The sequence below is a fragment of the Mytilus galloprovincialis genome, chromosome 6, assembly GCF_965363235.1.
Source record: "Mytilus galloprovincialis chromosome 6, xbMytGall1.hap1.1, whole genome shotgun sequence".
NCBI classification, from domain to species: Eukaryota; Metazoa; Mollusca; class Bivalvia; order Mytilida; family Mytilidae; genus Mytilus; species Mytilus galloprovincialis.
In genome coordinates, this window is record NC_134843.1 from 5,227,741 (window position 1) to 5,242,595 (window position 14,855).

General features: G+C 30.2%; 1 protein-coding gene across 6 annotated transcripts in view; it reads right to left on the reverse strand.

Moving 5' to 3' along the window:
* LOC143078775 (uncharacterized) overlaps window positions 1–10,823 on the reverse strand; it is a 60,645-nt gene extending 49,822 nt beyond the window's left edge. For 2 of the 6 annotated variants that reach the window (XM_076253737.1, XM_076253741.1), the window contains exons 1-4: window positions 7,830–7,889; window positions 7,477–7,524; window positions 5,391–5,505; window positions 5,000–5,059 (exon numbers count right to left, since the gene is read on the reverse strand). In XM_076253737.1, coding sequence (XP_076109852.1) covers window positions 5,000–5,059; window positions 5,391–5,505; window positions 7,477–7,524; window positions 7,830–7,874 — 268 coding nt within the window. In that variant the 5' untranslated portion in view covers window positions 7,875–7,889. Of the gene's footprint in view, window positions 1–1,912; window positions 2,278–4,999; window positions 5,060–5,390; window positions 5,506–7,476; window positions 7,525–7,829; window positions 7,890–9,260; window positions 9,330–10,703 lie in introns of those variants that run through there. The other 4 variants (XM_076253739.1, XM_076253738.1, XM_076253740.1 and 1 more) reach the window with 4 other exon arrangements.
* Window positions 10,824–14,855: the final 4,032 nt, after the last annotated feature.

Here is a 14,855-nt window from a genome sequence, read left to right on the forward strand (position 1 = left end):
GAGAAAGTTCTTCTTGAGATAGTTTAAGATTTGATGCTTGAAGTGTGTAATTATTTTTTTTTAATATATGTCAGGCGACAAAGTTCAGGTATATGGTAAGGATAGACCTTTTAAAATACTAGTCAAGTGACGGTCAACTTATGGAATATGGTCAGTCTCAATGAAACATTTTTTAATATATATATAGCAATTTTTCAAGATCATATTTTTAAATATCAGTCAAGTGACCATTATCTTGTGGCATAAGGTCAGTATCTAAAATACATCTGCTACAATTAACAAATAAATTACTGTGGACACATACACATATATGAATGCTTGGACAACTCCAATAGCCCCTCAACTGCTTTGAAACAAATTAAAATATTAAATTTTACAACTGGAGAATCTAAAACATCATTAATCATTGGTTTTGTACATAATATGTAATACAACATAGTTATAAATATTCCAGTGGGAAATTAATGCATCATATTTCGTTTATTTATCAAGTTTTTCAAATTAAAACATGAACAGATATCTCAAAGGCACTTAAATCTTATCATGAAATTAGACGTATTGGTCCAACTAAAAACCCCCAGTAATAAGCAAGTTGAAGACAAGGGCATTGATTCAGTCATACAATAAACAGATGAAGGAATCTCAACGTTGCAGTCAAAACAAATAAATAGGGCTAGTAAAAGTGCTATTTTCATGAGAGTCCAAGACCTTTGTAAGTCTCTTGTGTAGCAGGTTAAGAAAAAGGAAACAAATGTTACTCATTCTCATACAAAAAAAACCCTAACTAAATCTGATGTTCAGTGGTTGTCGTTTGTTTATGTGGTTCATAAGTGTTTCTCATTTCTCCTTTTTTATAAAGATTAGACCATCGGTTTTCCTGTTTGAATGGTTTTACACTAGTAATTTTTGGGGCCCTTTATAGTTTGCTGTTCAGTGTGAGCCTAGTCTTTGTGTTGAAGGCCCTACCTTGACCTATAATGGTTTACTTTTATAAATTGTGACTTGGACGCAGAGTTGTCTCATTGGCACTCATACCACATCTTCCTATATCTAAATATCTGCATTCATCACACAATATATAATGATGTTATGGTAGAATGGTGGCATAACCAAAGAAATTTTATGACAATTGTGAAACCACTATTGCATTATAATTGATCACTTTCTTGTTATTTTAGAATATATTCAAATGTATACTTCAGCTGGTCATCAATTCAATTATCTATATACAGACATCCAACTTCACCATTCCTAGACTTATTTATAAGACATGATTAGAATTAGACCTGTCAATTATTAGAAACAATTCTGCTAGTAACAGAACTGAAAATTTGGTAATAAAACCTTCAATTTGCAGAAAAATCAATAACAGAATTATGTAATGGAAGTCTGATAGATAAAGAAAGCTTTGCTGTTGAACTTACAGAATTAAAAACAACATCAAAGTCACATGATTATTAGCAAAACATTTCAAAATATAAATTGATATTCTTGCATGAACACCATAGATATCATTACAGTGTTTCACGAAAAACAGTTTTAATGCCTTCTAATAGAATCCATTGTGTAATAAGAATTATACATTGTTGCTAAATATTAAAAAAAAAAAATTATATCAAAATCATACATTGGTTAACCATTTTGTTTGCAAGTTGTCTCTTTCATTTCATATCAATCAAAAGATAGTATAAAGTATTTCTGGAATTGAAGTCAAAGTTGCTAAGGTGCTTGCACAGACACCTACGAAAAGCCACCTAAATCAACTATTTTACATCTTGGCCATCCTATTTTCTATACCATACATTTTTTTTAAAAAGCACTAGGATATTTTAAGCAGTAGCAAGAAAACTGTTTAACACACAAACGAATTCATTTATAAAAAAAAATTTGTTGAAAAGATCCTTTCTCTCACCTTTTTTACACGAACATTTTGACGGGGAAATGTAAACTTTTCGTAATGTTGTTACATCTTGGTGACAACAACTATATCTAGCCGTGACAAACATAGTGTGTTTACATTCGGTGTGACTTTATTACTAAACTTTTCCATACATATAGTTTACTTTGACTTTGTACATTATTGTCCACAATCAAATACTGTGTCAAATGTTTAAAGCCACTGTTTGTTAAAACCACAAGGTCAATGAACACATCCTGAGGCTATTTAATTTCATTTTCTCTCTTTTCAATAAAAATCACAAATAAGTGTTAGCTGTGAATGGACATAAAATATTTTAACCTAATATTATCCGTCAATCCACTGAATATTGTACGTCTCAATTAGAAATTCAACAGATGTAATCCTAATTTTCTTCTCTAGATACAACATTTACACTTTAATTCCTTTTTTACTTGTTTGAATATTAATCATTTCTTTACATTTTTTACACACCACAGTAATAATCCATCATTTAATAACCACAATTAACGCTATATATTGTAGACTTGTAGACATATTAGTCGCAATGGACAGCTATTACGTAACTGAACTTTATTCACAACCATAAAAGATGCACAAATTCCAATATGCAATTATCTGGGTTTTTTTTAGAAAATCAGAGTGCAGCACTCAACCTCCATTGATTACTTATCAATAAGGATATGTTCTCAATTGTGAAATTTACATTATTTTCCATTTCCTTATTTTACTGCAAATGTTTTTGTTCCAAGGCATCTGTATAACAATCCTATTATCTAATAGCTACTAAAATATTTATTCCTTTCAGATATATGTTGAACATAAATAAAACTGGTGTAAGTTTCCTTTCAAACTGATGACTTCAAAAATGTGACTATGAAAATTGCTGAATGAATTATATACTTGTTTTATTCCAGTTAGTAAAATGTTTTAACATCATCAATATAACAGTACTCAACACTCCAGCAATTTTCAAAAGACTGTCATTGATAAAAGTTTCAAAGTTTACAACACATAATTACAAATTACATGCTTCAGGTATTAAACACAGATTATCTCCCATGAAAATCATTAAATGTCTTTTAGATTTATTTTTTTTTATCTCTTCTTCATATATGATCAGATGCTTTGATGATTAAGATCACACACATTTACATTAAAATTAGTCAAAATCTTCTAAAACTTTATATCAAGCCCGAAAATTTACAATTTGTATTTGTGACATACTGTAAGGAGGCACAGACAGAATTAATGTATTTAAGTCCAACTCTAAAATGCAGTTTAATCCCCTAGTCTATGGCAGACTTAATTCAGATTAGCTTTTCTGCACTTTTTCTAACGCCAACTGATCACAATATTCTTGATGATTTTTGACCAATTCATAAGCATACCTATATTGTGAGATAAAAACCTATTACATTTTGTACTTCTGTTCTTAAAATGATCTTTTTTAAATTAAATATTAAATTGTGTGGGTTGTTAGTTGTGGGTGGCTACCTAGCATATCTTGATTGCATTTCTAAACTGTTAAAACTATCTTTTTGTTTGAAAGGAAATATTTTGATCTCGGTAAAGGGTAGCCAATTTTTATTGATCTATTGTCACTTTTTAGATAAAATAAATCTCCATGTACACTCATTATACCCCAATATAAACAAGGGTGTGACTGTACTCCTGACAGGTGATTTATTGTTGCCAAAGTCAGCATAAAGACAGGAATAAATCTGCTGATCTCTATTAAATACAGGACATATTATTTCAAGTTATAAGTATTTATGATCATTTATTGCGGCAGCATTTTAGATTTATAATTTGAAGATTGTGTGTGAATATGCAATCAGAACAATAAAAAGCAGTTTCTAAAAACCAACTAAAAAAAATCAAAAAAATCTGTAGACTTTTTCAAATGAACTATTTTTTTTTAAATTCTATGAAAAGAATCTAGACAGCCTGTACAAGAAAGACAATGCACATTTATAGTAATGCAGCTTTTGTTACAAAATCAATCTTTGAACATTGAAGTGTATTGGATTGATTCCAAGAACTGTCTAGACCAATCATTTATTAACATTTTATTGAACGTCCAAAGAAAATGTTGCTAGTGTTTATAAGTGCATCAATCTCTTGTTGATATCACTAAGGACATACAAGTTAAACTTCATCCCCATTAAAGTAGTGAGGAAAGAATAAGCTCTGCTGCATCACTAAAAATTAATTGTCATATCATATTTGATCTCTTAGAACAATCTTCAATAGGTTACAGTCTACTGGCATCTTTCAGCAAAGACTTAGACTTAAAGGATTTTGGTGTTGCGTGTGGCCTGCATTTTTACACAACATTTACCATTATGTTTGTGAAAGGTGTAAAGTTAATACACATCCCAATGAACCATTTTTTTAAAATAATAAACCATTTTAAACATAACTTCAAGGGCTGGATACAGACATTTTAAAACAGGGAGTGTTCCCAAGCCAGGATGGATAAAAAGGGGGGGGGGGGGGTTCCAACCATAGGCCAAATACATTGATTGTCCAAAAAAAAAGGGGAGTTATGATCACAATACTCATTGGGAAAGAAGAACTGGATCCACAAGAGAAAAGGCAATATGTCAAAAAATATTTAGTTAGTATGCATCTGCTAATTATTTGGAAGAACTAAGTTATCTCACTTATTTCAAAAATAAACAACATTTGTTGAACAGTGCGCTAGTGTTTGCTGGAATCTTGAACTTTCTGTAAAAATGTCTTGTAGTTCAGGGGTTGAAGTCATAAAACTTTGCTCAGTGCTTGGAGCACAAAAATCATGCTCGAAACATGAAATCCAGTATTTTGATTGGTTGATTCTTGAGTCTGAGTACAAAAATCGTGCTTGAAAGTTTTATGACCGCAAGGCCAGAAATTTCAACCCACTTAATATTAAAAATCAAAAATATTTTTTTCAATTTCAAATTATACAAAATACAAAATAATTGTTATTCTGCTAAACAATGATTTTTACAATTCATATCTTAAAAGAAAGAAATTCTTATCTAATTAATTTCATGACAAAATTTCAAAGTATTAAAATTAAGAAGTTTTTACCTTTGTTACGTGTTTCATCTTCTGATTCTGAATCGGTTGTCTCCCCTTCTTCTGGATCAACTAAAACAAAAATTGTTAAAGTCATTACACTTTAAATTAAAAGACTATTCAATCTTTCAAAATATTTTTTTCTGACACCAATAATTTATGGTATAAAAAAATAGGCATGGAGACTTTGGCATGTCTAATACTTCTGAATGTCTAATTTGTGAGCTAAGCTATCACGTTCTGAAGGCGGCTTGACAAAGGGCAGTAACTGTTCAGAAGTTTAAAAATAACTGCTACTGTTGTAGAAAATACAGCTTAACAACCTAATATTCAATTCTAATGGATACTCTAGATTTGGGTGGTGAATGTCATCAAACTTTTTTAATCAATGTTAAGTATTTACCATCAAATCCTAACTGTTGCTTCCATATCTCTGCCCTTGATGGTGAAGGAACTGGCTTGTTGCCAACAATCCTAGGGCTGTAAGTCATGGGAGTCTTAAACACAGGCTCTGCTCTCTGTCAAAGTATTTAATAAAAATATAAGTAACAATTCTTATACATAATCAAAATACTACCGTAGTTATAATTTAGAAAATAATATAAAAAAGCAACTAACACAACTATTTGTGTTTTTTTTTCAATAAAAAAACACTTATTATCTATTCTGCTTTAAACATTATTATGAACTTAATCTGTAAATGAGTAACATTGATTTACATGTAAATTCAGAAATTTTATAGAATCAGTACAAGGGAAATAACTCTATCTTTACAATTGGTAATTCAAGGTATGAAAGAATTCAGTCTCGCTTCATATAACTCTTCCTTTGTTAAAAGTTTTATCATGTAATTATGGAAATTTCTTTCAGAAAATTATTGTCCCAAAATGCATTCATATACATCTATCTGGGATATCTATCATTGGAATTGCATTTGACTGCAGGGAAGTTTAAAAAGAAATAGTATTTAGCTGGTGTTAACATTAAGAAAACATTTTTAATCTGTTTGTAACAACCAGGAAAGTACATAATTATATACATAACAAAATTATTACTAATTTTTTTGGGGCAATCTAAGAAACTTTAATTTAACAAGAGTGCACACACTGAAATGTCTCGCCATCTTTACTAATCATTGATATTATGTTGATAGTCCTAAGTATAAAGCGTTATTACAACTGTCACATAAACTTAACATTAAACAAGATAGTTAAATAAAGACCAATGAACCATGAAAATGAGGTCAAGGTCAGATGAACCATGCCAGGCAGACATGTACAGCTAACAATGCTTCCATACAACAAATATAGTTGACCTATTACTTATAGTTTAAGAAAAATAGACCAAAACACAAAAACTTAACACTGTCCAATGAACCGTGCAATTGAGGTCATGGTCAAATAAAACCTGCGGGACTGACATATAGATCATAATATATTTCCATACACCAAATATAGTTGACCTTTGGCATATAATATTAGATAAAAAGATCAAAACTTAAAAACTTAACTTTGACCACTGAACCATGAAAATGAGGTCAAGGTCAGATGACATCTGCCCGTTAGACATGTACACCTTACAATCATTCCATACAACAAATATAGTAGACCTATTGCATAAAGTATGAGAAAAATAGACCAAAACACAAAAACTTAACTATAACCACTGAACCATGAAAATGAGGTCAAGGTCAGATGACACCTGCCAGTTAGACATGTACACCTTCCAGTCCTTCCATACACCAAATATACTAGCCCTATTGCTTATAGTATATGAGATATGGACTTGACCACCAAAACTTAACCTTGTTCACTGATCCATGAAATGAGGTCGAGGTCAAGTGAAAACTGTCTGACAGGCATGAGGACCTTGCAAGGTACGCACATACCAAATATAGTTATCCTATTACTTATAATAAGAGAGAATTCAACGTTACAAAAATTCTGAACTTTTTTTTCAAGTGGTCACTGAACCATGAAAATGAGGTCAAGGACATTGAACATGTGACTGACGGAAACTTCGTAACATGAGGCATCTATATACAAAATATGAAGCATCCAGGTCTTCCACCTTCTAAAATATATAGCTTTTAAGAAGTGAGCTAACACCGCCGCCGCCGCCGCCGTAGCCGCCGGATCACTATCCCTATGTCGAGCTTTCTGCAACAAAAGTTGCAGGCTCGACAAAAATTACATTACAAATTCGAAGATCTGTAAACAAAATAATATCAATATTTTTTACAAAACAGGTCTTGATATCCCAACAAACTTTACAGCAAAATGCATTCATTGTGTAGGCAAAGGTAATATCTTTGACTAGCTTGCTTGCTAGCTGAACTTGAACTGTGAAGTCAATACTAGGTTAGGTATACTACCCTCCTTTTGGAGTAGTCTATTCCTACAGACAGATAGATTAGTTATCTCTCAGACAAGTCTACCTACATACTCAATACATTTTGCTGTAACTTGTGAATAAACTAATTTTCTTACCTTAATCTTAGGTGTTTTATTCATCTTCAAAACTGTGTCTTTTTCGAACTGTAAGAAACATTATGTAAATATAAACAAAATTAAATGGGTGTGTTTATCACTCTATATACCATTCTCTTAACATTTACAATATATACTTCAGTTTAAAAAATAAAGGCCTTGGAAAATAAATCTGGAAAGAAGATTTGATTTAATATTCTTAAATATTTTTTCTAAGAGAAAACTGGGAAACTGGTCTGCCACACTTGACCCATGATAAGCATAAGGTGTATTCATTTCATATAATAAAGCTAGAGATTTATTTCAAAATGTCATATTATAAATTCTTGTGTCTCTTAAACAAGTGCACAAACCTTGATATATTTTTCTGATATTTGGATGTGTTGTTTATAATACATGTATATCAACTGAAAAAGATGTTTTTATCTGGAAATGTTATTATTTTTAATGTCAGAATTGTACATCCTTAAGTAAGCCAACAATAGTTTATATTCTAGTGCCTGAAATATGCCATTTGTTTGTTTGTAAGAGAAGTTTTGAATTATTTCATTGATTTCCAATAATATAATCATTGTTACTCAGGATCAACTTAAGAACTAAACTTGTTTAGAAAATTTCTACTGATAATAAAATGAAGAAAGAATTTGTTTTAACAAAGTTTTTATACAAGTTTTGTTTTCGAAAAAACAAAAGAAAATTCTTCATCTATAAAATTTTGGGAACAAATATCAATTTGAAATATTTCATAAATGATGAGATTTAACTGACATAAAATAAAAATTCATTTACCACAAACTAATCTGATTCATTATTCATGTAACTGTATCCTTTTCATTATAACTTGACGGAATATTTTAGATCAGAGAAAATTATAAGGAAGTTTTATGTCAATTGGACATGTTGACAAGAAAAGGTTACAATGTGACAAGAAAAACATATTAACATACAAAAGAATGAACAATTATATTATTAACAGAAAACCCCAGGAGAACTTAGTCTTTGTAATTTTCAGAAACAGGCTAAACAAATTATGGACTTGACAATGGTATAATAACTGTGTATAACAAGACACTAGTACGACGTAGTTGTAATAAAGTAAAACCTATTGTATATACCCATCAAATCAATATAACAAATAAAGCTAGTTAAATACACTTCTCCAGTTGTTTAAATAAACATAATTTATATTGTTTGACATAGAATTGAGATTTTAAATATATGTACCCTATGATGTTACTTAGTAATTCACAAATCTTAAATTTCCTTTGATGTTTTTTTGACATTTTGATACTAATGTGTTAATCTTAATTACTAGACACTCTAGATTTGGCAATATTTATATATCGTAAACAATCTTGATTTCACCATTTTTGCTAATAGAAAAATCATGCAAAAATAAATCATCCTGAATATCATAAATATGAAAAACTCAGATCTTTTCACAAAGTTAATTAGAAAAACACGAAATAAAATAGCGGTGAAGGGGATTGTATACTGTTAACTATTCTTTATTTCTTGAAATAATTTGGTTTACAGTATACTGTACAAGTACACATTTTTGTTAAGGGCCAGCTGGAGCCTACCTCCAAGTGCAGAATTTTCTTGCTGTATTGAAGACTCATTGGTGACCTTGGGCTTTTTTCAGCTCTTTTTCTTTGGGTAGTTATCTCTTTAAAACATTCCCCATTTCCATTATTAATTTAATGTAACATCTTAATTAATTTATAAATAACCATAATTCCCGGATATTTAAACACATTTTTTTAACAGAAAGATGTGCTTACTCCTCAGCAATCTTCTATATTAACATGTGCAGATAGATGGACATCATACCAGGAATCAATGAATGGGACAGCAACACAACAACTCAATGGTCAACAAAGTACTTACAAAAATAAATGAATCCAAGGTAAATAAATAGTTGCACCATGAGTGCATGATAATCCTGACGTCTTGTGTGGAAGTTTTATGCAATAACCATAAGGAGTTTCTGAGAAAGTTTTAAGCAATAACCATATCTTGTTTTTTAGACACAGCGGGACATGTGAAACCCCCAACCCTGTTTTTTTTACAAAAAACTAAATATCACTACAATAAAATTTTGAATCAAAACCAAAAATTATACATATCTTTAGATTAATATAACAAAGAAGTGTGTAAAGTTTTTAAGCAAAAATTATAAATTATTTTTGAGATACGGCGTGACATGTAAAAAAATCCTCCCCTGTTTAACAAAATACTCAATAACTCAAAAATAAAAATTTTGAATCATCACCAAAAAGTATACAGATCTTTAGATTAATATAACAAAGAAGTGTGTAAAGTTTTAAGCAATAATCATAAACTGTTTTTGAGAAACGGCACAACATTTAAAAAAACCCTCCCCCTTTTTTACAAAACACTGAATAACTCAAAAATGAAAATTTGAATCATCACCAAAAAGTATACAGATCTTTAGATTAATTTAACAAAGACATGTGTAAACTTTTAAGTAGTAATCATAAATCATTTTTGAGATATGGTGTGACATGTAAAAAAAACCCTCCCCTTTTTTACAAAATACTCAATAACTCAAAAATGAAATTTTGAATCATCACCAAAAAGTATACAGATATTAAGATTGATCTAACTAAGAAGTCTTTAAAGTTTTAAGCCATAATCAAAAATCGTTTTTGAGATACGGTGCGACATGTGAAAAAAACACACCCCTGTTTTAGTTACAAAGTGCCGTAACTCAAAAAGTTTAAATCATATTTTCACCAAAAAGTATACAGATCATTTGACCATCATAAGAAACAACTATATGAAGTTTCATGAAATTTGGATAAGTCGTTCTCAAGTTACGGTGCAACATGTTTACGCCAGCCAGACAGACGGACGGACACCGAACATTTGTATACCATAATACGTCCCGTCAAAATTTTGACGGGCATATAAAAATTACATTGAATGTAACAATAAACATGAAGGGTTTCAGTGTGTGTCCCCAAGGTCTTTTAGAACAATGGTTATGACCATGTTTACCAATCACCACAACCACCTTAAACCAAAACTATAACTTAATTAAGGTCAGAGAAACAAATGGTCTGATGCGTAGTCAGGAAAACATAAACACAGTAAAACTATTGTAATGCATTAAATCATTTGTTTTGCAAAAAAAAAAAAAACATACCCAGGTCATAATACTTAGCATATAAACTAATTTATAAATAGAAATATATATATACCTTTTACTTACTGGAAAACAATAATCCAAAAAAACCTCACAGTTAATCCAGAAAGCCACAAGTTAATCTGGATATTAATCTCTTTCTACCTTAATCTTCTTAACGCATATCCCTGTTGTTGAAATTGAAATTGAAGAGATTGAAATAAATACATATTGTACATATACAGTGTAACCTGCCTAATCTGACACCTGAGTATTCCAACATCCTGCTTTAACGACATATTTTCATGGTCCCAAAATAAGACTATCCTACAGAAAATAAACTTGGGTATTTCGACACCCTGCTTAATCTGGCATTTTTTTCTGGTCCACCAGTGTGTCGGATAGCACAGGTTACACTATAATACCAAGGTGACACAATACTGCAGTTCTGTGTCTGATAGCACTGGTTACACTGTAGTGTCAAGGTGAGACAATAATGTCAATAAGACAATAGAATGCTTACTTGCATAAGATTCTGATGTATAAGCTTTACAAGATATATATCCCTATCATAATTGTGCAATAATTTCAAGGCATCTATTGTTTTGAGGTAAATGCTTAAAAAGTGACATGCATTTATTTATTGACACATATAATTTTATTATAGTAAAGTTAACTCTAATGTCCTCAATTTTATATTCACATATGTATTAATGCTAGCACTCTGTCATATTCAGAAATTATGTGGTTCTTGATTGGTGTGTGACGCCACTTCCAATACTACATGTATAGTGCTGTTTGGTTGCAGGCAGTTTTTATTTGTGGAGGAAGCCAAAGTGTCCAGAGAGAACCAGAGACCTTTGGTAGGAACTCTGATAATACTAGTCCATAAATAAAGGAGTTGAGTGCACCTGCCCTGTGTGGGGATGCACAAATTAATGAAATATTTGCGACTGAGCATTAAGAAAATGAAGATAAATTAACTCATCAATCAATCAAATCTTACAAAATATACATGGTACACTATCATTCATATACATGTCTAATATATATATACAGAAATAGTTCTGACATTTGCGCAAAAATATAAACACAAACTTTGGAAGACAAAACTAAGGAAACACACAATAATAAGCAAAAAATCTAAAAAAATACATTATAAGCTTCTTTAAACTCAACCAGTCCCTATCCTTAGATTTTTTTTATTTTGTAATTCTCAACAATTAAATTCCTAAGTTGTTCGAGTCAGTATGTGTCCCAATATGTATGTTTTGTAAAACTAGCTCAATCTTTTAACAACTTCAAATTTTTATTGTTGGAACAATCTTTATTTTAGCTTACCTTTAAAAGAATAAGTAATGTTCCAAGTCAAATAAATCAATTTTCTGCTAGCACTTACCAGATTTAAACAAATTAGGATTTTTTCCATAGATTGTCCTCACTTATATATATCACCTAGACAAGTATAATAAAGAAGAATTACCTCTATTCTAATGGAGACATAATCCATATACCACCTAATTTTCCATTTATCACTTAATATTCCATTTACCACCTAATAAATTTCACCTTCTTCCTAAAATTGGCTTCAACCATAAATATACCCTATTTTATTAACATATATATACAATTAAAATATGATAAAACCAACCCCATTTAACATGTCAATTCATTCTACTGGGTTAAAATCTACACCTCATTCTAGATTGATTAAATAAATAAATTGACATATTAAACAGTAATTTAATAACTTTATTTTAGATCTTTATCATTTTACACTCATGAATGTAAATAAACCACAATGAAGACCACATTACTTCAGAAATTCTAAGTTAAAAAAGGTAATTTAATAGATGAGTGTTGAAAAAATCAAACTTTAAAAATCTTTAGTTCTTAAATAGACGAGTTTAAGTAAAGGTCCTTGAAAGCTTTTGAGTCAAAAATCACTAGAAAGGTTGCATTCATTATTTAAATATAATTGATGATAAAAAAATAATCCCCCAAAGTACTCTCATTCAATTTATGTGGGATGGCACTTTGAAATTCCTAACAAAAATATTTTAAATCTATCATCAAGACAATACAAAGAATGTAGTATATTTTTTTAAAGATGGTCCAAGGACACAGTTATCGTCCTTTGGTTTTCGTTGTCTATGAATATAGTCCCTGGTGTAAACAGTGTATAACTTGCATGTTTTATTTGATACACTTTTTTATTTCTTGATATTAAATGCATAAAATATTTAGTAGGGGGGATGTTATTACATGTTAAAACAATTTGGGTGCTGAATCTTTGTGTTGAGTAGTGATTTAGTCCAGTTCAAAAAGGTCAAATTTTATCACGTATGAAGCTGTCAAACTGAATTTTACACCCCTTAACACAGAATTGTCAATATTTTGAGTTAGAGCTGGTAGAAGTTTCTATAATTTGAATATTATTTGTCTCACTGGTAGTACACTACGCTGTAAAATCTTTTTGAGAAAGAGCAGGTGCGAGTTTTTTAATTTGAATTTATTGTCTAAAAGAAATGTACTACGAAATAACTGTGTTCTCGGGCCAGATTGCACTACCAATTGTTACTATAAAACAAGATGTCTGACAAATCATTTCAGATGGCATAATGCTGAAGACAATACATCTAGGCTTATTTTGCTATTTTTGAGTTGTAGTGTTGCTGTCCCCATTCATTGATAGTGATACCCCATTTTTATACAAAAAGTACCTGGCCTGATATTGTATTCATATGGTACACTTAACATCTGTCAATGGTTCAAGATGCCAATCCTTTTTTGCTAATATTCTAGTCATTTTACACTGAAGCCAAAATAGGCAAATCAATGAGAGAAGTAAAGTAACCACAGCAATAGGGTGCCTATTACAGATGTATATCCTAATTTATTGTTTTACACACAAACATCTGATAATCTTATCTATGATGATGTTTACGCTGTCCGTGAAGATCTTTTTTTTTTTGTTCTGCATTCATTTCACCTGCACTGATTTGTTAATTATCAAGATGTATTCAACTTGATAAAGTAGATAATTATTATACTGTACTATTTGTTTGATATGTTCTTTTTGTTATTATTTTGCTTTCTGTTTTCATTTATATTATGTCGCTTACTATACTATATATGTTGTTGATGCTATAGCATTATTTTATATGTTGAGTTGCAATAAACTTATTACGATTACAACTAAAGCTAAGCTTTACCATATGTAAGAAAAGTCATGACATTAGTAATAATATTTCTATAGATTTTTGACTGATAGATATAAGAAGATGTGGTATGAGTGCCAATGAGACAACTCTCCGTCCAAGTCACAATTTATAAAAGTAAACCATTTTAGGTTTCAACAAGCCTATTTTTTACAAGGAGCCTAGGCTCACACCAAACAGCAAATTATAAAGGGCCCCAAAATGAGCTTGTTTGCCACTGTTTACCACCAAAAAAATCTGGATTTAAAATCATAAATCCAAATCATGTGCCACCAAAGTTTTTGTCCAACAAATAGTTTCTTTGGTAAAATATTTGTATGGTTTACAAATAATGTTTGAGTGTATCAAAATATTTTGTTCAGACATCATTTTCCTTAAGCATAAAACTGGCTTGAAAAATTTGCTTAAAACATTCATCTTGTAAAATTAAATTGCAGTTGATACCGAATATTTACTATGTGGACATAAATACAATTAAAAAAAAACAGTCCTTCATATTATGCAAAATACATCTATTTGAACAAACAAAATGTATCTACAAACATGTATAATGTATTTAAGTTTAAGGTTTTAGAGGATAAAGTATGTACAAATGGAATTTTACTAAACAAAACAAAGACCATTTTACAATTCATGTAATTATATTCAAACAACGAATACCTTACTTGAATAATATCTCCCAAACAACCACTTAAGAATCCTGTTTCCCTTCTTTCTATACAAATCACAATTTGACAGATTTAAACTTATTCTGATATTGATCTGCAGATTAGCCCTGATCCAATAGATAAATTTTTACCTACGTTTTCTTGTGAATTTGTAAATCCTTGTCATATGCACTCAAACAATTATGTCAACTCATTCCATATTATTCCTCATGGGATCTGTGTTGATATTACAAAACCTACAATGAAACAATAGATTGTATATGAACCATGAAATATTTAAATATCTTATCATTTTAACATTGATTATACCTTTTTTAAAACACAATGCGTGCAGATTGT